Source organism: Sinocyclocheilus anshuiensis, unplaced genomic scaffold (assembly GCF_001515605.1).
Source record: "Sinocyclocheilus anshuiensis isolate Anshui unplaced genomic scaffold, SAMN03320099.WGS_v1.1 scaffold912, whole genome shotgun sequence".
In the NCBI taxonomy this organism is placed as follows: Eukaryota; Metazoa; Chordata; class Actinopteri; order Cypriniformes; family Cyprinidae; genus Sinocyclocheilus; species Sinocyclocheilus anshuiensis.
Genome location: NW_015549618.1, coordinates 797,990 through 821,584, shown reverse-complemented (window position 1 = coordinate 821,584; position 23,595 = coordinate 797,990). Strand labels below are relative to the sequence as shown.

General features: G+C 36.9%; 1 protein-coding gene, 1 long non-coding RNA gene and 1 pseudogene across 7 annotated transcripts in view; 2 read left to right on the top strand and 1 right to left on the bottom strand.

Annotated features, from left to right (window-relative positions):
• LOC107659340 (ribosome-binding protein 1-like) overlaps positions 1–3,954 on the top strand; it is a 15,047-nt gene extending 11,093 nt beyond the window's left edge. For 2 of the 3 annotated variants that reach the window (XM_016448252.1, XM_016448253.1), the window contains exons 23-28: positions 688–771; positions 844–909; positions 1,215–1,298; positions 3,093–3,173; positions 3,276–3,419; positions 3,532–3,954. In XM_016448252.1, coding sequence (XP_016303738.1) covers positions 688–771; positions 844–909; positions 1,215–1,298; positions 3,093–3,173; positions 3,276–3,419; positions 3,532–3,567 — 495 coding nt within the window. In that variant the 3' untranslated portion in view covers positions 3,568–3,954. The remainder of the gene's footprint in view (positions 1–687; positions 772–843; positions 910–1,214; positions 1,299–3,092; positions 3,174–3,275; positions 3,420–3,531) is intronic. The other variant, XM_016448254.1, reaches the window with a different exon arrangement.
• Positions 3,955–5,167: 1,213 nt separating this feature from the next.
• Positions 5,168–21,728, top strand: LOC107659338 (alanine--tRNA ligase, mitochondrial-like; annotated as a pseudogene).
• LOC107659339 (uncharacterized) lies at positions 12,536–14,670 on the bottom strand. Of its 4 annotated transcripts, none has more exons than XR_001630898.1 (5): positions 14,475–14,670; positions 13,379–13,801; positions 12,870–13,344; positions 12,698–12,783; positions 12,543–12,601 (listed from the first exon to the last, which is right to left on the bottom strand). It is a non-coding gene; the product is annotated as an uncharacterized LOC107659339 (long non-coding RNA). The 4 variants fall into 4 exon arrangements; XR_001630900.1 differs by having other exon boundaries at positions 12,549–12,601; positions 12,741–12,783; XR_001630899.1 differs by lacking the exon at positions 12,698–12,783 and having other exon boundaries at positions 12,536–12,601.
• Positions 21,729–23,595: the final 1,867 nt, after the last annotated feature.

The following is a 23,595-nucleotide window of genomic DNA, read 5'->3' as shown; positions in this document are numbered from 1 at the left end:
ACATACTATTATATTGGTATTAATATTTTAAATTTGCTTTTATTTTTATATCTTCCATTTTTATTTTAATTCTAGTTAAAGTTTTAGTAATGTAGTTGTAGTTTTGTTTTGCCATTTTTACTAGTTACAATTTTTTTTTTTTTTTTTTTTTTTTTTTTTTTTTTCATTTACACTTAATTCAATTTTGGTTGATCTTGATTTATGTTGATGTGATTTCATTTTAAATCAAACTGTTAAAATTAAAACATTGATTTTTAATAATGTTTTTTAATTAGGCCTATAATTTTGATTTTAAATGTAAAATTACTGTAGTATTTTGATATTTTTGCATTTCATTTAATTTTCATTTACATTTAATTCCATTTTGGCTGATCTTGGTTTATTTTGAAGGGATTTTATATTAAATAAACTATTTTATTTCATTTTCACTTCATTCCATTTCATTTTATTCTGATTTATGAGTTTTTTTTGTTGTTCAATTACAAGTTTGTACTTTTTGCTTTTTCTTTGAACAGAATTTAATTTAGATTTGTTTTACTTTTATTACTTTTTTGTGTGTTTTTTGTTGTGTACATTATATTAATGTTTAATTAAATTTAAATAAGTATTATTTAAGAAAAGAAGTCTCAGTCTTACTTAAGGTGCTGTTTTTCACGGTTCGGTTATCTTTCTTTATATTCTTCTCAGCTGAAGGCATTGCTATCAGAAACTCAGGTCCAGCTTTTATCAGCCAACTCAGAGGCTCAGCAGCAGAGAGCAGAACTGTCACTGGTAAGTTTAACATCAGTTTGTCTCAGGATGCACACGTGGCTTTCTACTTTGAGTGACCGCTGTGCGTTACAGGTCAGGCAGGAGCTACAGGAAGTGACTCGGCAAGTACAGAACGACGAGAGCGTCCAGTCAGCTCAGGTTAATACTGGTTGTGGGTGTATTAACTGCATCTGTTTTCATTCCCCAGTGTGTGTTTTGTGCATCCTGTGTTCTTTGTCTTTCATAAAAGCCTGTTGGTGAAGGAGGGTGTAGCATGTCTTATGTATTATGTGCTGCCTGGCCTGAAGACAACTCTCTGGCATGCTTTTTTTTTGTCTTGAGCGGTTAAAGTACATGCACACGTGTACATGTATATGCTGTTGCTGTTGTGTCCTGCTGTGTGTGGGTATTGAGTATCTGTGATCAAACTTACATCTGATACTCACCGATGTCTAACTTTACAGGTGAAAACACAGCTGGAGGAGGCAACAAATAAAGTGCAGACAGAAGAGGACATTCGACAGCAGGTTGCAAGCAACTATGAACAGGTGACACATTTTAGAGGGCTGTTTGGATCTCTTCTTGCTGGATGACAATATAAAAGCTAGTCCATTTAATATTAAGGACTCTAATTAACGTAAACAAAAAGCAAATCAATAAAAATGCCAAAAGGACCAAAATTAATCTAATTTTTAATAAAATTATCTGTTTTTGTTTTAGTATTTAATTTGATTCATTTCATTTTGGGTTTATTTTGATTTGGGTTTACTTTATTTTAATTTACTCTTAATTCTATTTTGGCTGATCTTGATTTATTTGACTAATTTGTATTAAATAAACTTGTATCTTATTTAGATTTTTTTTTTTAATTGAACTGAGTTAAATTTCTTTTTTGTTTTTATTGTTTATATTAATAAAATTTCAGTTAGTATTATGGCCTCTAATTCAGGTTATTCTTTTTTTCTTTTCTTATTGTTTTCCTTTTTAAATTAAAATGAAATTAAATCAAAATTTATTTGGATTTATTTCAAATGAACTAAATTGTATTAAATGAACTTGTATTTTATTTCAATGTTTTATTAATTTAACTGAATTTTATTTCTTTTTTAGTTTTACGGTTTATATTAATTAAATTTCAATTAATATTATGGCCTCTAATTTAGGTTATTTTTTCTTATTGATTTTCTTTTTGATTTAATTAAAATTTAATTACATTTATTTAGATGTTTAATTTTTTATGAGTTTTAAGTCATTTGATTTTGTTTTAAATTAATTAATATTTTAATAAATGAAAAGATATAAAATTAATACATTTGTTAATATTTAATTAATTGCATTTTTAATTTTTATTTTGGTTTGATTAATTGTATTTGTTTTTATTTCATTCATTTTATTTTAGTATATTAATTTTATTTAGTTTTTAATCAAATTTAAAGGGACAATTCTGTCATTAGTTACTCACCCTCATGTTGTTCCAAACCCGTAAGACCTCCGTTCATCTTCGGAACACAAATTAAGATATTTTTGATGAATTCTGAGAGCTCTCTGACCCTCCCATAGACAGCAAGGGTCCTTACACGATCAACGTCCAGAAACGTAGCAAGGAGATCGTTAAAATAATCCATGTGACATCAGGGGTTCAACCGTAATTTTACGAAGCTACGAGAATACTTTTTGTGTGCAAAAGAAAAAAAAAAAACGACTTTATTCAACAATTCATCTCCTCTGCGTCACCCTATAGTGCCATTTTGGAGAGTATTCACTGAACGTAAACAGCGTATGCAACGTATATACGCGGATATATTGTTTACGTTCAGATCAAAGCGTAAACAGCGTATCCGCTTGACGCGGCTGACACAGAATAGCGTACGCTGTTTGCGTTCAGTGGATTCTCCAAAATGGCGCTACGGTCACGTGGAGGAGACAAATTGTTGAATAAAGTCGTTAATTTTGTTTTCTTTTGCGTACAAAAAGTTTTCTCGTAGCTTCATATGGTTGAACCCATGATGTCACATGGATTATTTTACCTTTTCCTTGCTACGTTTCTAGACCTTGATCGTGTTAATTACATTGCTGTCTATGGGAGGGTCAGAGAGCTCTCGGAATTAATCCAAAATATCTTAATTTGTGTTCCGAAGATGAACGGAGGTCTTACAGGTTTGGAACGACATGAGGGTGAGTAATTAATGACAGAATTTTCCTTTTTGGGTGAACTAACCCGTTAATTAGATTTTGACTACTTTTTGTTGTTTATATTATTATTTTTTTAATTAACTTTTATTTAGAATGTTATGTAGATCATTATTTACAATTTGAAATTCTTGGGGTGTTTCTCCTCTCAGGCTCAGAAGTGCGTCAGGGATCTCGAGGCTCAGTTAGAAGAGTTGAAAGCTGCTGGAGAAGGACCAACTGAAGAGCTAAAGGTTCCTACAACACATCTTCACCATCTGAAGTTCAAACCAGCATATACAGGATCTTTGCTCTCTAACAGTGTGTTTTTTTTTTTTTATTTGTGTCTGTATCAGGAGAGACTGGAGAAAGAGAAGAAGCTGACGCGAGACCTCGGCCAGGTAGCCACTAAACTTCGACAGCTCCTGAAGAGCACACAAGAAGAGCTGGACAAAGAGAAAGAGACCATGAAGAACCTGCAGGAACAGTTACACGGCAAGGTACATTATAAACACTTTCCAGACAATTACAAATGTAGGGCTGTCAATCTTTGCTAAGCATATATTCCGTATGGAATGTATCAGTAACATTTACATTTTTATTTGTCAACAGGAAGCCGAAGAGTCAAAAGAAGGGACGTCTGTTTGACAGAATAAACCTGACAACCCAAGTGCCTTAATTGTTCTTATGCATTATTTACTTTAGTATTCTCTGCTACTGTAGCGAATATGCTGACTGTTATTAGCCAGTGAGGATTGTTAAGGGAGGAAGCATAACAATATATTTGTTACTTTTGTTGGAGCCATCATGAGGTGACTGAACACATCTCCTAAAGTTATCACAAAACCACTCGCAGTGTTAAAAGAAAGACACATGTTGACTTGTGCAATCGCTCTTTTTATCTTTTGTTTGCATGTTCTCATGAAGGTCAAAGGAAGGAACATTTCATAATGCAGCAATGCAACACAAGCTACTACACTTTTGTAGTTGGCTGGTAACAAATGTGATTATATGATAATAAACTATATACTTTGACTTGTGGGTTGGTGTTTTCTTATAAAGTAGTTTATATTTATCAAGCAGTTTAAACTTTGGCTACTGTTGAAACGTTTGGGGTCAGTCAATTTTTTAAAGAAATTAATACTTGTTAACAAGGATGCATTAAATTGATTCAAAGTGACAGAAAAGACATTTAAATTATTATTCTATTATACTATTTCAAATAAATTCTAAGGATCACATGACACTGAAGATGGAAATAATGGCTGCTGAAAATATATATATGTAGATATGACATACATACATATATTATACACACACAAAGAAAAAAAAACAAGTAGAATAGAAAAAATAGAAAGCTAGTGTTTTTTTTTTTTTTAAAGAGGATAAATATAAAGTAGAAAGTGCTAGAGTTAGAGGGTCAAATAAAGGTGGAACAGATGTGTTTTTAGTCGTTTCTTGAAGATGGCTAAGGACTCAGCTGCTCGGATTGATTTGGGCAGGTCATTCCACCAGGAGGGAACAGTTAATGAAAAAGTCAGTGAAAGTGATTTTGTGCCTCTTTGAGATGGCACAATAATACGCCGTTCACTTGCAGAACGCAAGCTTCTAGAGGGCACATAAGTCTGAAGTAATGAATTTAGGTAAATGGGTGCAGAGCCAGTGGTGGTTTTGTAGGCAAACATTAATGCCTTGAATTTAATGCGAGCAGCTACTGGTAGCCAGTGCAAATTGATAAACATATATATATAGATAGATAGATATAAGTATATATATATATATTTATATATTTATATTTATATATATATATTTATTTATTAACTGACACAGCATCTGATGAAGTAAAATATTAAAAGTAATTTACTGATCTTATTTATTTATTTTTGGTTGATGTGGTTCATTTCATATGTTCCTGTTGAGGGCCGCAGTAAATATTTTTCAAGATTTCATATTCGTATGACACCAAGATGTTTAATAACTTGAGTGCTTGAACTTACTATAAAAATCCTACTACTTGTTTTCTATATCATATTTGTATGTGCTTTCTATGCATAACATTTATATACGTTTGAAGTGTTATATTTTTGATATATTTTATATACATTTTCAGCGCACTGCACCATTCTTTAGAAGTCATATATTTACGTTTTATATATTACTTATTTGTTTATTTAGAGTATATTCGTCGTCATGTTTAGTTTCAGTTTCATTCTCGTCGCTGATTGGATGCTGCTGTTTGACGCTGTGACGCGGCAAGATGGCTGCGCGCATAGGGCTGGTGAAACAGCTCCACTGTGCGCTTTTAAATACAAACTTAAGCGTTTTATCTCCGGGTGTACGACGGTGCTCGGCCCTGTTCTACTCAGAATCTCATAAAGAATTCACCTCTAAAAGAGGAAGTTTATCGACTTTTTCCAGGAAGGTTATGAACACCGGGTTGTGGCGTCCTCCCCCGTGCGTCCAAGAGGAGACCCGAGCCGTCTGTTCGTCAACACAGGGATGAACCGGGTACACAATCCACAATCACATCACATCCAGGATAATGCAAACATAATAACGAACAACCACGTCAAAGCACAACGGTTCTACTATGTTTTTGGGCACGGTCCATGTAGTACTATTGTATATGTAGAGAGAAATATAAGGTTTGCGCTTTAAAATATTATATTGTGGATGGTGATAAAATCTAGTTTTTTTTTTTTTTAATTAAATTATTATATTTGCTCGTTATTATGTTCATTAAGTCGTTTGAAACATTGCCTGTATTTGAACAATTAAAAAACTTAAACAATTGAAAACTTTGGAAAGCATAACTATATGGGGCGGGCCATTCTACAGAATTGGTCCACAGTAAGAGTTGGAAACGTCTTGAAAAAATTTGTCTTTTTCCAAAAAATCTGTATGTATGCACATTGTATAATATCCAAGGTATGCATTTATAGTAATTGTGCAGTTAATTCTCGTGTTGTATTTTCAGAAATTTTGGAATATTTGTCTTCTCCCCAAATTTGTCACTACCGAAACACAGTAATAATAATTTAATTAGAAGGTTATATTGACCTATTAAGATTTTGCTTGTGTCTAGATTGTAAATGTATTTTTTTGCTATTTTATTAACATTTTTTTCAGAGGTAAATCCATAACAATTAAATTTTTAACAGTATTTAAAGTGCAATTAATGAGATTTGTTGTATTTTGAATCCAGTTTTTCTTTGTAAAAGGCAAAAATTTGATCATACTGATTTCAAAGTTAAGGATTCATTAACTATCCACTAAAAACTATCATAACATCTTAGCTGATAATTCAGTATGCTTTATTTTTGACAAAACATCCCATGTTTCGGTAGTGACAGCACATTTTCGGTAGTGACAGTAATGCTTTGGTAGCAACCACATCTCATTACCGAATTTTAACTCACATACTAAAACACAAAAATTGCATAACTGTACTGAAAGTTTGTTTATTTCCCCCAAATATGAGGATTATGTGTTCCCTTTTGTCACTACCGAAACACCGTGACTGTTTCGGTAGTGACAATTCTTTGGGATAACACCCAAAAAAAAAACCCCCAAAGATGTCACTACCGAAACTCCACCAAATGTGTCGGTAGTGACAATTTAGTGACGGTAGTGAGGCGTGTGCTTTTTGATTAACACTCGCTGGGGCACTGATGTTACAGTTTTATCTACATAATGCTCTGTCTGTGTTATTGTTCTGCCTATGGTCACTGAAGTCACTCAATATCTCAGTGCCCTCCACGTACATCTATATCTGTATGTTTTTTTGTATGGTCCTGTTATTGTCACTGTATGTCTGAGCCTCGTCACAAGCATTTCAATGCCCAGTTTTCCCCAGTGTTAACTATGCAAATGATAAATAAATGCCTCTTGACTCTTGACTCTTGACTTGATTTGAGATACTTTTGAACCTAGCTCAAGGATGCTAATCAGCGCATGGTTAGCTAGCACAGTTCTGAACAGTGGTACACATATAAAAACTAAATGTTATGGAATAACTCCCAAAAAAGTGTGCTTAATTGCAGAAAAAAGGTGTTCGGTAGTGACGTTCCTTAAAGTTACACACAGATTTTTCCGAATTTTGAACACATTTACCTCAAAATGATGAGACCTATCTACTCACCATGTAGCTATGAGAGAGAGTGACACGTAAATATTTCCTGATCATAAATATAGGGATGTAGTTTCGGCCAATAGACTAAAACATACACTGTTTCGGTAGGGACGTGAAAATGCGGGACACAGTTTTTTTACATAAAGTTTCACAATTTACAAAGAAAATATATATATTTTTGAACTTCACTTTTTAAGAGAATCAAAAAGTTACTTTTGAAAACAATGGAAAAAAATAACAAAATAATTTCAATATCATTTTCATAAGTTGAAATTTAGGGGTTAGGGTTCAGGACAGCCACCTCCCAATTGAAAGTACCCAATAAATGATGCTTTTATATATATATTAAGCTTACTAATATTTTAAACATAATTGTGGGTTTCAATAGATAATAGAAGGTTCTTAGTAAACATTCAAGATTTGAATACTTAAATGCTTTTTAAATGTGTTTTTTGGTTGTGGGACAGCAGTTTGCACCAATTCTGTAGAAAGGCCCATATAAATAAAAAAAGTAGAGACTCAATGAATAGAAATAATTTAATAGTCAAAATATTGACCATTGTGCTTTTATGTACAGCCTGAAAAAGAATTAAAAATTGTTTTAAGAGAGGTTTAAGTGCTTTTTGGGGTGACTGTCTTCTGTAATAATAATTTCGATGGTAGGTTGACATGGTCTGTGTTGTCTTGTAGTTTAAACCCATTCTCCTGGGCTGTCCGGACCCCCGCAGTGAGATGGCATCGTACCGGCGGGTGGTGAACAGTCAGAAGTGTGTCCGCGCCGGAGGCAAACACAACGACCTGGAGGATGTGGGGAAAGACGTGTACCATCACACCTTCTTCGAGATGCTGGGGAACTGGTCATTTGGTGATTACTTCAAGGTTTGGCCAATTATTGAGTTCATTTAATGAGGCATGTTTTTCTTAATTATGATATCTGGATGCTTCATGCCCCATAAAAATATCAAAATGAATTTTAATTGAAAACACGTTCATCATGCAGGTGTTATTATTCAAGTTATCATGTGTATGAATTGCATTTTACAGAGTCCCTACAGGGACATGGTAATGAAAAAATATATGTGACCCTGGACCACAAAACCAGTCATAAGGGTCACATATATATATATACATATAAAGGATTTTTTTGAAATTGAGATTTATACATCATCTGAAAGCTAAATAGGCTTTCCATTGATGTATGGTTTGTTAGGACAGGATCATATTACTAATCAAATATTAAGTTTTGATATATTTACAGTAGGAAATTTACAAAATATCTTCATGGAACATGATCTTTACTTAATATCCTAATGATTTTTGGCATAAAAGAAAAATCGAAAATTTTGACCCATACAATGTATTTTTGGCTATTGCTACAAATATAACCTTACTGCTTATGACTGGTTTTGTGCTCCAGGGTCACATATGAGTTGGAAGAACATTTATATTTTAATGCTTTTGCATTCTCTTGCAAAACTACTGCATTAACCCTAGAAACTTTACCTTTTCTCGCGAAACATTTGCATTCTCTCGCAAAAATATTGCATTTCCCTGAGAAACTTTTTTTTTTCCTCGCAAAAAATATTGCATTCACCAAGAAGCATTGCATTCTCTCACAAAACTAATGCGATCCCCCAAGAAATGGGTGTTCTCTAGCAAAAGTATTGCATTCCCCGCAGAAACGTTATCATTCTTTCGCAAAAGTATTGCATTCCCCCGAGAAACTTTTCACTCGCAAAAAGTATTTCGTTCCCACGAGAAACTTTGCATTCTCTCACTAAACATCTGTTCTCTTGCAGAATTATTGTGTTCCTCCAAGAACGCAAGCAAACGTAGTTTCTTGGAGGAACTCAGTACTTTTGCATATTTTTGAATGAATTAATAATTCATCATCCAGGTGGAAGCCTGTGCAATGGCCTGGCGTCTTTTAACGGAAGAGTACGGCATTCCCGCTGATCGCTTGTACGTCTCGTACTTCTCTGGAGATGTGGCGAATGGACTCCCTGCCGATGAGGAAACCCGGCTAATCTGGCTCAGCATGAGGTACGTTCACAAGTGCAAAGCAAAGTTGACAAACGCATTCGTTTTCTGTTGGAGATCCACTGGATTGTTGTGATGTTCACGTGCAGAGTGCGGCCGGATCACGTGTTGCCGTTCGGAATGAAGGATAACTTCTGGGAAATGGGCGAGACGGGTCCGTGTGGCCCCTGCACAGAGATTCACTACGATCACGTTGGGAATTGGAACGCTGCCTCACTGGTCAACGCAGACAGTCCAGATGTAGTGGAAATTTGGAATCTTGTATTTATGCAGTATAACAGGTTAGAACAGTTACTTCCAGTATTATTTGACTATTTATTGTAGTTTTTATTAATATTTTGAATGAGCTTTTATTTTTATATTTTCAAATCTCTTTTTAATTTTCTTTCAAGCTTTACAAACTTTAATGTGCAGTGGAGGCTTGTTCTGCGGGGAAGCGATGGTTCAATCTGTAGATATTACCAAAATTATATTAAAAAAGACTGGCAAAAATATATATATATATATTTGTTTAATTTATTTTAGTTTTGGTTCAGTTCAAAGCAATATTTCTAATCATTTAATTAAGGTTTTTAATTTATTTATATTACATTTTTGTAGGGTTTTTTTTTAGTTTTTGTAGACATTTTAGTAATTTTGTCATGTGCTTTTGTCATTTTAATTAGTTTTTTTTTAGTATTACTCTTTAGGTTTTAGGTTTAATATATTTTTTATTTCAGTTTTATTTTTTTTATATATTATTTACATTTATTGTATTTTTTATTGAGTTCAGTTTTAGTTTTTATTTTGCTTCAACCAAGGCAACATTTCCTGTTTTCATTTCCAAGCATTTATTAGCTTTTATTTTAATATTTTCAGTTTTTAGTTATCTTGTTGTGTGCTTATGTCATTTTTATTAGTTTATTTATTTATTGTTCATCAGTTCATTCTTTAATTACTAGCTTATTATTTATTATTTTATTTTGCTTTTATTTTTTTCAATCAAGGCAACATTTACTATTTTCATTTCCGAACATTTATATTAGCTTTTATTTTTATATTTTCAGTTTTTATTTACATTGTTTAGTAATTTTGTTATGTGCTTATGTCATTTTTATTTGTTTTTATTTTATTTCAGCTTTATTTAAATCAACAAAATGTTTTAAAATAGTAGTTTTAGTTTTAGTTACCGATAATAATAATGCACACTAGTGAATATGTCACTAGTCTCTCTCTGTGTTGCAGGGAGGTCAGTGGTAGCCTGCGACCTCTGCCCCAGTGCAGTGTGGATACTGGGATGGGTTTAGAGCGGCTGGTGACCGTCCTGCAGGGGAAACGCTCCAACTATGACACAGATCTTTTCACACCTCTATTGTCCGCCATCCACCAGGTCTCTGACCTTCATTTAACCTTTTACAGGAATATACAGGTTCAATACAAACTAAACCACATTGCCTCTATTGTTTGTGCATGCAGTGCTCTAAGGCTCCTGCATATCAAGGCAGGAATGGAGAGGCTGATGTGGGTCAGGTCGACATGGCCTATCGGGTCGTGGCCGACCACATTCGGACACTCAGCGTGTGCATCGCTGATGGAGTTTACCCAGGAATGACAGGCGCTGAGTGAGTCTGACTTCATCAAAGTACGCAGAGTCATTTAAAGTATAATATTCAAGCAATATGTGCTCTTTGTGATAGGCTGGTGCTGAGACGTGTCTTGAGACGTGCCGTAAGGTTTTCTACAGAAGTGCTGCAGGCCCCTGAAGGTGCGCTGGCAAGCCTGGTGCCTACTGTAGCTCATATACTGGTGAGATGATTACGACCAAGTTAGTACTGGTATCACTGCATTGTGTGTGATATTTACATTGAGTTTAATTTTTCCTCTTTTCTCAGGGAGATGCCTATCCTGAGCTGCACACAGAGTCTGAGAGGGTAAGCATGTTCAAAAAGCACCACAGTTTTACATTTATTATTATTCATTTATTAGTAAATTCTTACAAAAATATACATTCGTGTTTTTTTTAAAGAAATTAATACTTTTATTTATCAAGAATACATTATACCAACCAAAAGTGAGAGTAAAGACATTTATAATGGTACAAAAGGTTTCTATTTCAAATAAATGCTGTTTTTGTCTTTTGAGAAACTTCAAGCATTTATTAATTATAAAATAATAAATTAAAATGTATTAAGCAGCATTGATTTTAACATTGATAATAACAGGAAATGTTTCTTGAGCAGCAAATCAGCATATTAGAATGATTTCTGAAGGATCATGTGACACTGAAGGCTGCAGTAATGATGTTGAAAATTCAGCTTTGCATCACAGGAATAAAGTACATTTTAACACAGAAAATTGTTATTTTTATTTGTAGTATTATTTTTGATCAAATAAATGTAGCCTTGGTGAGCATGTTTTTTTCAAAAACAAAAAAATATATTTTTTAATGGTATGTATTACAGTGTTCTAAAATGCAATTAAAGTAAATATTAAAGTAAAACACTAATAATTCAATAACACAAAAAAGAAATCTTTAGCAAAGCTTAAAATTATGACTTATGGTATATATCAATGTACCATGGCACTTTTTCAATTTAGGAAAGCTGCTAGTGCAGGTACTAAATTTTGTTTTCTATACATGATATGATAAACTTTGTGCTTCCTCTGTAGATCATGGATCTCATTAATCAGAATGAAGCCCAGTTCCTGTCCTCACTGAAGCAGGGCAGGAGGGTGATTGACAGGACCCTCAGCAATATGGACAAAGACTCAGCCGTTTTTCCAGGTAAAGCCCGCAAAGCTGTGTAATTTGCTTTTCTTATACCTCTTTATTATCTGTTCAGGTTCATTAATGCTGATATTTCTCTCTGTGTGTTTTTCTCTATATTTGTTTTACTCTCTGTGTCCATTGTGGTGTTGTTTCTATCAGCTTCAGTCGCCTGGTCGCTACATCGTAACCTGGGCTTCCCTCTAGATCTGATTGACCTGATGCTGGAGGAGAAGGGCAAGATGGTTGATAAAAAAGAGATGGCAGTGCTTGAAGTTGAATATGAGAAGGTACTTGTGATAGCATTTTGCTTTCCTTAATGTAATATCTGATTTGTGGATGAATAATGGGCTCATTTATTAATAAGCTCTCTTTTTGGGGATATATCTAATTTTGTGGGGGGGTTTCCTTAGTTGAGGTCTCAGTCAGAGGAGGATGATGAAGATAGGGTTGAACAGCTGGATCTTCATAGTCTGTCGGAGCTACAAAGTCAAGGAGTTCCTCACACGGACGACTCCCCAAAATACTGTTACAGTCTGGGGACTGATGGAAAATATGGTAATGGAGGGTGAAAAGATAATGTCAGGCAGTTAAATATTTAAAACTGTGTCCTGTCCAGACGTGAGACTAAATCTTTTTATCTTGAAGCAAATAACAGACTAAAAACACTCGGAACACCTCAGTAACCGCACAGCAGCACACTAAAACACGCTCGGAACACCTCGGTAACCGCACAGCGACACGCTAAAAAACACTCTGAACACCTCGGTAACCGCAGGTAACCGCACAGCGACACGCTAAAAAACACTCTGAACACTTTGGTAACTGCACAGCAGCACACTAAAATACACTCTGAACACTTTGGTAACCGCACAGCGACACGCTAAAAAACACTCGGAACACCTCGGTAACCGCACAGCGACACGCTAAAAAACACTCGGAACACCTCGGTAACCGCAGAGCGACACGCTAAAAAACACTCTGAACACCTCGGTAACCGCAGAGCACCACGCTAAAAAACACTCTGAACACCTCGGTAACTGCACAGCGACACGCTAAAAAACTCTCGGAACACCTCGGTAACCGCACAGCGACACGCTAAAAAACACTCGGAACACCTTGGTAACCGCACAGCGACACGCTAAAAAACACTCGGAACACCTTGGTAACCGCACAGCGACACGCTAAAAAACACTCGGAAACACCTCGGTAACCGCACAGCAGCACACTAAAAAACACTCTGAACACTTTGGTAACCGCACAGCGACACGCTAAAAAACACTCGGAACACCTCGGTAACCGCACAGCAGCACACTAAAAAACACTCTGAACACTTTGGTAACCGCACAGCGACACGCTAAAAAACACTCTGAACACTTTGGTAACCGCACAGCGACACGCTAAAAAACACTCGGAAACACCTCGGTAACCGCACAGCAACACACTAAAAAACTCTCGGAACACCTCGGTAACCGCACAGCGACACGCTAAAAAACACTCGGAACACCTCGGTAACCACACAACGACATGCTAAAAAACACCTCAGTAACCGCACAGCGACACGCTAAAAAACACTCGGAAACACCTCGGTAACCGCACAGCGACACGCTAAAAAACACACGGAAACACCTCGGTAACCGCACAGCGACACGCTAAAAAAACACACGGAAACACCTCAGTAACCGCACAGCGACACGCTAAAAAACACTCGGAACACCTTGGTAACCGCACAGCGACACGCTAAAAAACACCCGGAACACCTCGGTAACCGCACAGCGACATGCTAAAAAACACTCGGAACACCTCAGTAACCGCACAGCGACATGCTAAAAAACACTCGGAACACTTTGGTAACCGCACAGCGACACAATAAAAAACACTCTGAACACTTTGGTAACTGCACAGCAGCACACTAAAATACACTCTGAACACTTTGGTAACCGCACAGCGACACACTAAAAAACCTAGCTACATAGTGGCTGCCAGTGTGTTGCTATGCTAAGTGATTTAGCATGTTGTTATACAGTTATTGAGGTGTTTTCTTAATATTTATGGTGTTTGGATTGTTTTGTAACATTGCTATTTGATTGCTAGTGTTATGACTGATTTTTAGCATGACTGATTCTTTAATTTAGTAAAGAGGTGTTCTGGGTGTTTTTTGTGTGTTGCAGTTGCTATGGTGTTCAGAGTGAAAGTGTGCATGGTGTTTCTTAGCTGACTGCTTTGTAATTACTGAGGTGTTCAGAGTGTTTTTTAGCGTGTCGCTGTGCGGTTACCAAAGTGTTCAGAGTGTTTTTTAGCGTGTCGCTGTGCGGTTACCAAAGTGTTCAGAGTGTTTTTTAGCATGTCGCTGTGCGGTTACCGAGGTGTTCCGGGTGTTTTTTAGCGTGTCGCTGTGCGGTTACCAAGGTGTTCCGAGTGTTTTTTAGCGTGTCGCTGTGCGGTTACCAAGGTGTTCCGAGTGTTTTTTAGCGTGTCGCTGTGCGGTTACCAAGGTGTTCCGAGTGTTTTTTAGCGTGTCGCTGTGCGGTTACCAAGGTGTTCCGAGTGTTTTTTAGCGTGTCGCTGTGCGGTTACCAAGGTGTTCCGAGTGTTTTTTAGCGTGTCGCTGTGCGGTTACCAAGGTGGCTAAAAAACACTCTGAACACTTTGGTAACCGCACAGCGACACGCTAAAAAACACTCTGAACACTTTGGTAACCGCACAGCGACACGCTAAAAAACACTCTGAACACCTCAGTAATTACAAAGCAGTCAGCTAAGAAACACCATGCACACTTTCACTCTGAACACCATAGCAACTGCAACACACAAAAAACACCCAGAACACCTCTTTACTAAATGAAAGAATCAGTCATGCTAAAAATCAGTCATAACACTAGCAATCAAATAGCAATGTTACAAAACAATCCAAACACCATAAATATTAAGAAAACACCTCAATAACTGTATAACAACATGCTAAATCACTTAGCATAGCAACACACTGGCAGCCACTATGTAGCTAGGTGGAGCAGGATTTGGACCAGTGAGCTAGCATTTCAGGTGGTTAGAACAAAAACTATCATTAATATGAAAGTGATAGGATTTATTGCTTATCACTTAATGGCATCACACCTGGTTTGGACACAGTATAAGACTGAATGAGGATCCTGACCCATTTTTCTCTGTCAGTGTTTCAGCCTTGCAGAGCATCAGTCCTGGCACTCTACTGTGATGGGTCTCTGGTTTCAGAGGTGAGTGAGGGTCAGCGCTGTGGTGTGATTCTGGACCAGACCAGCTTTTACGCAGAGCAGGGTGGACAGGCGCACGACCAGGGTTACTTCACCAAGGATGGACTGCAGGTTATTGATCACATTCCATCTGAGATGTCTTATTTTTTTGTATAAGCACAAGATTCACCATTGTGGTTATTCTTTGCAGGATGTGCTGTTCCCTGTAAAGTCTGTCCGTCTGGCTGGGGGTTATGTGGTACATCAGGTCACAGCAGCAGAGACTTTGAGAACTGGAGACCAAGTGCAACTTAATTTGGATGAGGTGGGAGTAGTAGGAGCAAAAGTACCAACACCATGGTAATACATTATGCAGATACCTTACAATAAGTGTTGAATTTCCAACTCTAGGCTAACCGTATGGGCTGCATGGTCAAGCACACAGCCACACACTTGTTAAACTTCGCTCTGTGAGAGTTGCTAGGTCCTTCTGTTAGCCAGCGAGGGTCTCACTGCACCGCCAACCGGCTCCGCTTCGACTTCAGCGTGAAGGTGCAATGGCTACGTGGCTGCCTTGGTGATTTAATGATTTCCAAAATGTTTAATACATGTGTATTTGCTTGTTTAAAGGGCTCCCTGAGTGTTTCTGAGCTACAGCAAGTTGAGGAGTTGGTCCAGAACATCATTCGTCAAAATGCAGAGGTGTATGTAGAGGAGATCCCCCTGTCCAAAGCTAAACAGATTATGGGTCTGAGAACAATAGATGAGGTAAATGGGGATGACTCAATACCACTTTCTCATTTCCAATACTGCAAATACAAAACTAATTCAACCAAAAGTCCTATCCATATCAGACCAATATTGAATATTGGATTGTTGTATCTCTAGAGGTATATATATTTTCAGGGTGTAAAATGGGGAGTCCAGTCCTGCTCCTGGAGACCCAACCTCTAGGGATGTCCCGATCAAGTTCATTGTGTCCCCGATCTGATCCAAGTCATTTAATATTGAGTATCTGCCAATACCGAGTCCTGATTTGATACTTGTACCTTCCCTAGTGCTAGGTGCAATCCAATGTATACAACCACATGCAGAGAGTTCCTCAGGGGCAGGGACTCAAATGTAAAAAAGGGGCATCTGTAACTAAGGAGTAGTTCTGATATAGGGCTGGGCGATATAGCTAAAAAATTGATCAACGATATAATGTTTCATATCGTTCGGTATCGATAATTATTGACATTTTTTATAACCTTTTTTAAAAAGAGCAATAGAAAAAAATGTTTAAATTTAACCACTGTATTTTTAAATTAACCCAATTTATTGAGACAAACAACAAATATTTATTTTGTTTTAACAGTCATACACGCAATAAAAATTTAACAAATATTTAATTTCTAATGTTTTATATGCAGATTAAATAGGTTTTAAGGAAACTTTTGTCTTGTCTCCCGAGGCCACAGGAGGGCGCAATGAGCAAAATAATGCAGCACATAATGTCAACGCATGGAAATAACTGTCGATAAAAAAACGTGCATTACATCTAAATTAATATAAATCGTATAAATCAAATATAATTTCGTATTCAAATGTTTTTTGCATAAACAATAATGAACAAAACAGTATCATGTATTTATGCATTGCTTAATACAAAGAGCCAAATCGGCCATCACGCAGATTGCGTTTAAAAACATAAGAGACGCAGTGAAAAGGAATAAACCTCCACAAATTTGCAACGTGTTTTCTAAAAGTTTAAACTGTTTTAACTTTGCATGGCTACATCTCTTGTGTGAGACGCGAGTGCAGCAGTCATATTTGTCCGTCTAAAAAAATGCACTGAATATGCATCTGTGTGAATGGCTTGGTTTCGGTTTTAACCTAATCAATCTTCTCCGCATTGAGCTTCTATATTTCTCTAATATTTTGAATGAATAACGCAGCAGCGGCGCGTCTCGTGGGCTAGACTAACAAAACATTAAAATGCAACAACGTCACTTATATCATCATCACCGCATCTTGTGCGCCACTGATGATGCTCCCTGATGCACACCTAACATTCAAATGCAAATGTTTATTTTAAATTCGACTAATATTCATTACTTATTCACAATCTCCTCATCACAGGCAGGCACAGCACTCATTTCAGCATGTGTTCGTGTTTGTGTGTGCTGTCTGCGTCACTCATAGCACGTGCCTATATCGAACATTTTTTAAATATCGTTATCGAAGAAGGTGTACCGTCGATAAACATCGATACCGTTTTATCGCCCAGGCCTATTCTGATATAACAATTACTATAGTACAGTGGATTTCGAACAGGTTCCTGGAGCCCAGCCTGATTTAGGTCATCATCTATTTAGTAGAGACTCCAAGATATAAAATAGGAGCAGAAAAACAATAGTGGAGATAAGGTTAGAATAGATGAACCTTGTGATGTTAGAATGGCAGTCTGTCAGTCAAGTCATCTGCCCATGACAGCTGACATAAAATAAAGGATCGGGCTTGGGATAGCCAATACCAATAACTTTAAAAAATGCTTAATCGGAAACCCTGAAACTGATCCTTGAGATCAGCTCGGGACATCCCTACCAACACACTTGCTTAAAAGATTCTAGTCCTGAAGTCCAGATAACCATGATCCTGAAGTCTTCATTTGCTGGTTCAGGTCTTTTTAAGTAGGACTGGAAATGAACTCTACACTATAGTGGCCTTTTAGGAGCAGAATTAGGCAACCCTGATTTAAAATGAATGGACTATGATTTTCTTCCACTCCAAAGTTCTGGCCCCGTTCCCCCCAAAGAATAGGATGTTTTGGTACCCTGCACCCTGTTGGTGGAAACAGTCTATATGTGAAGTTTTGATCTGTTGTTTGTTTTAGGTGTATCCAGACCCAGTACGAGTAGTGTCCGTGGCTGTGCCTGTTTCAGATCTGCTTAACTCAAACAGCACTGGACAAGCTTCAGTGGAGCTTTGCTGTGGCACGTAAGGTTCTTCCGAAACTGCTGGAACACTTTGGGAACAAGGGTAGCCAGCCTTTTTCCTGGAGAGCTACTTCTTCCTTCATTTCCAACTTTGCTCCAACACACTTGCCTGTAGTTTTAAAAAATAAAGCAATAAAGTCCAGAACATTTTGTTTAGCTGGTTCAGGTGTGCTTGCCTTGGGTTAGCATTAAACTCTGCAGCATGGTAGCCCTCCAGGAACAGGGTTGGCAACCTGTCCTTTGGGCAAACCACCAAAACATTTGGCTTTTTCCAAGCTGAAGCCAAGTTCACCAATATATTGTTGTTTTTATCAGGCATTTATTGAGGACGGGAGCAATTAGGGACTTTGTTATTGTGTCTGAGCGACAGATGGTGAAAGGCATTAGCCGTATCCTTGCTGTTACTGGAGATGATGCCAAAAAGGTTTGAAAATCAAAATCTACTTTTGCGTACCAGTTCGATTACTAACTGTTCCTGTGACGCAGGCTCGTGAGACGGCCCAAGACATGCAAGAGGAGTTGGAGTCTCTGGCGGTCCAGGTAGGAGCTGCAAGCTCCCTGGATATACCAGCAGCACAGAGGCTCTCTAAAGAAGTTGGCCTCCTAATGAATGTACGTAACTCTCCATAACTGCTCGTCTTCATTGCAGATTCAGTTCGTGATTATGAATTTCTTTGGGCTATATCCTATGTGTGATGCGTTTTAGGCAGTTGATATCACACCTATCCCACAATGGCAGAGGCGAGAGTTGCAGACTCGGCTGAAAGCAATGCAGAAGACTAGCAACAACACCATCAGAAATCAGAGATCAAAGAGGTAGACACGTCTATAGGAAAAAAATTCAGTCTATAGCCCTATTCGGACGGGACTAGTTTTCTAAACTATGTTTGAGTTTCGATTCTTATCACCTGACGTCTGTGATTTTCATGTACTAATTCGGACGGGACTAACATCTCCATGATTATTACGGAGGTGTGAGGGTCTGTTTTGTGCATCTGGGCGTTGCAGAGATCACATGCTCTCAGTGGTGGACGAAGTATACAAATCAAGTACTTGAGTAAAAGTACAGATCCGTATAATAAAATATTACGCCAGTAAAAGTAAATGTACTCAGTTTTCAATTTTACTCGCGTGAAAGTACAAAAGTACTTTTTTTTTATGTACTTAAGTAAAAAGTACCGATAGATGAATGTTTATTTTGCAGTTTTATATATAGGCTATACTTTTATAATTTAATTTTATATTAGCATATATCTTTTTATAATCCTACTGCTCAAAATACCTGGGATTTTACCAAAATAACCAATAAGGAAATAATGAATATAATAAGGAAAATATAATTAGATTTTCATAATGATTTTTTTTCTTCTCAAACCTTGTCTGTGGTGTAAAAACACCCCTGGCCAAATGCCCCCAGAGGGCATCACTTCCCACTTTGATAATTACTGTAGTTACCATGTTCTGAACATCACATCCTTTCTTTTTCCCTTAGATCTAATCTATCTAGGTGGTTGAATAAAAATATTTGGACATTATTATTTTTTTTAATTACCTCAATTTAGCACCAGCAAGCTCGTTAGCTAGAAAGTTAGCATCAGCTAACATTATTGACTTATTTTCGGCATGGTTATGAATAAACATTTATATTTGTCTACTCGGCTAGTTGATCCAGATACATAGTAACTTAGGCTATGTGTGCTGACAAACAACATAAAAACAGACGTCACATAGGGCTAAATGCATAGCATTTTAGTAAAACTGCTAACGTTACAGCAGCGGGGAAGATGAACGTGCAAGAGTTATTTTATTTAATCTGTGTTATTTTAATATTTTTTTTACCCAAAACCTAGAGACTCTGATGTTAATGTGTCTGCATTCAAGCCTTTGCCTTGAGGCAAACATATAAAAAATGTGCGAGGTAAGAGTGTCGACAGTAGTTCATGTTGGCCAAAACACACAAGGAAACACATTAACACATCGGTAATCACAGACATTCGCATTCGGACTGGATTATAGCTTTCTCAGAGGATCACGGAGTTTGAGAAAAACGGTGGGTAATTTGCTCTTGAATTATTACAGAGGTTGTATGAGGAAAAACACAGACGTGGCAGATTCGGACAGGATTAAAATACTGAGAACCACACCACTGTGTGGTTACCAAATACGCAAAATACATCTGTGCAACACAAATTTCTTTAACGACCCCCTGTAAAACTAGTCCCGTCCGAATAGGGCTTATGATGCCTGGATTTGGGTATAACGTGTTACACCGTATACATGTTACTGTATTCAAATTACTTTTCCCGATAATGCAGTAATGTAATGCATTACATTTTAGGTTTGTGTACTTTGATTACAGTTACTAATTTAAATAAAATTGTAATACAAATGCAGTGTTAAGAAAAAGAGATGCATTTTAAAATCATGTGTTAGTTAATGAGAATGCCCTTTAATAAATAACCGGGAAACGTGACCTAAAATGGAAGCCGAGTCATACAACATTTAGATGCAATGAAAGGTTGCTTGTCATATTTCAAAATGTTGCACTCGATTTCACATATGTTTCAACATTAAATTACTCAAAGAACTACGTTTCACTTTGTAGTATATTTTTTAGGTTTGATGTTTTTTTTAAAGGAACTAGAAAGTAATTAGTAATCGGATTACTTTTTGCATGAAGTAATCAGTAATGTAATCAAATTGCAATTTGAAAGTATTAATTAGTCATTTGTAGTAGATTACTTTTTTGAGTAACTTACCCAACACTGAAGATGCCTATCAAATGATGCCGCTGGGTAGTCATTCCTGTCACATCTGTTTTGTGAGGTTTTGTTGATATGTTATCTGTTTTTTTTTTTCTGCTTCAGGCTGCCTTGAAAGCCAAAGAGCTGCTGGTCAACCACTCTAATAAACCTGTGGTGGTGGACTTGATCCATACGGTAATTACTAAGTTTTGTGGTGATGTTTGATGATTGTATTTGTGTCAAATGTAAACAATTTGTATACATGCGATCTTGTTTAGGTGCTGATGAAGACTGTGCTCCAGCTGAGCGAGAGTACTCCAGACTCCATGGTTATGTTGTTGTCTGACCTGCAGTTGTCAGGGAAGGTGCTTTGTGCCTGCCAAGTACCCAAGGTACAGCACACACAAAATCTCACAACTATGATATAATTATCCACAGGTATGTGATTGTCTTCTTACTCTCTTCCTAGGGCTCTGCCAGTGGCTCAGCCCTTAAATGGGCTCATTCTGTGTGTGCACGCTTGGGAGGAAATGCAGACGGCTCAACCGATGTGGCTAAAGGTGTAGGAAAAGCAGCCAAACTCACAGATATTACAGACATCTTGCACTTGGCTGAAGAATTTGCGCAAAACAAAATCCGAAAGGGATCCTGAACAAACTAATCTTGGATACCACAATGGATGTGTTTCATCAAAATGGTTAAATCAATCAAAAATATACTTCCTGTTCCTTTGTTTTAAAAGGTTGGGATTGTGAAATTTTGATATTAAACATTGCTATTAGGTTATTTATTGCTCTGTTTTGGGTACACTGTATAATAGTAAGGTTTGGTTCAAGAAAATTTGATTAAATTCAAGGAATGGCATTGCTCTGTTAAGAATTTATAATTGTTAATACATGATTGATATAATTTATAATCTGCCTGATTGTCAGTTAAATGTTACAATCATAGTGTTTGAAATACTGTAGAAACATGGTTTAAGGACACCGGCCCTCCAGGACCGAGTTTGGACACCCCTGGTTTAGTGTGTCAGAGCGCCACACTGCTGGCTAGTCACCTTAATTGGAGAATCACTATATTCAGCCACCAGAGGGAGACAAAAGAGCTTTAGGTTTAGTATTTTATACATGAAAACACATTTGAAAAATATGAATATCATAAATAGTAAGAACCTGGGGCCTCATTTATCAACAGTGCGTACGCACAGATGTGTGCAAATTAGTGCGTAAGAACAGTTTCACGCAAAGTGTGGGATCTACCAACTTGTACTTGTACGTAGAAATGTGTGTAAATATAAGCACACCTCTGAGCATGCTTACGCAGAGAATCTAGTGGCAGAATAGCGACACTACACATAAAGAGCATTTAAGAGTGTCACAGTATGCATTAAGCAATCCACATATGTCCTGTTTCCTTTAATTATAAAACACTCAGTTTATCATGTCTGGTTTTAAACAGACAAGTTGCGTAATTGGTGTCAAACCCAATAAAAGACTTGTTTGTCTCCGTACAATGGCTTATCTTGCATTATTGGAAGACTTGGCAAACAATGCGCTCCGCAGAGAAAGCGTTTTCAAAGACCGCGCTGAGAGTGAGAGCACAGAACGGCTTCTCAGTCGGTACCGCTTTCTTTGCCATGATTTCGGTGAGGACACATAGACTGTATAAAAATATGGTTAACACTGATTACTTTCCTGTGACTGATCGAGCTATTATATGAAGCAAGAATGAGTAACAAAATGCTTTCTTTCTGTCCAGATTTGACTAATGCAAAAACTTTGATAAATACGTCTTTAATAATGTCTAAATATGGGCGTCTATGGGATTGATTCCCTTTTTCAGCCAGCCTCTAGCGGCCAGTTGATGAATTACAGTTTAAGTCACTTCCTTGGTGGCATCACGAGAGAGAGCGGGAGGTTGCCGCTTGGTGAGGATACATACATTCACGTGATTTATAAAGGGAGGTGTTGTCACCATATATGGTTCATTGGAGGTGTTTCCGAATGCAAGTAAACGTGAACGAGCATGTTACTTACACGCATGTGGGATTTTTTTTTTTAAGTATGAATGCAAACATCACAAAGATGACATTAAAGATATACAACTTGGTATAGAGTACACAACATTTATCAACAACATGTACAATGTCATCTGAACATACAGAACAAAAAAAAAAAAAAGAAAGAAAAATTGGAAGAAAGGAAAAAAAACATGAGGGTAAGATATTAATTTATATTTCAATTAGAGTATACAATTAAAGTCATTACAAATTGAGGTTGTTCGCACATGTGGGATTTATCAACAATGATTGCTTACTCATGTGCGTAAGAACTGCGTGCGCGCGTTTGATAAATACGGATTTTCTTGTATTTAGGCACATAATAAATTTCATTCGTAGGACAAAATATAGAACCTTTTCTACGCACTGTTGATAAATGAGGGTCCTGAAGTTTATGAAATAAAGAAGCAGATGAAGTATATGCGTTTGAGCGAGTTGCAATCCTAATGAAACACTTCTGAAGGATTAGGAAAGAGTAGTAGGAAAAGTACTCGCCCAAACTATATTACAATATGAAAGATACAGATAAATTAAGTTATAGTAAAGCGTAAAAAAATTTCTGCTCATGTAGTCAGCCTGTTCCCTCCAACTCAGTCTCATCAACAGAAACTCCCAATAATTTAGTAGTTGACACTAGAGGCAGAGTTTAGCTCCAACCAGCTCCAACTCACGCCTGCTTGGAAGTTTCTAGTAATCCTGAAGAGCTTGATTAGCTGGATCAGGTGTGTTTGATTAGGGTTGGAGCTAAACTGTGCAGAGCTGTGTC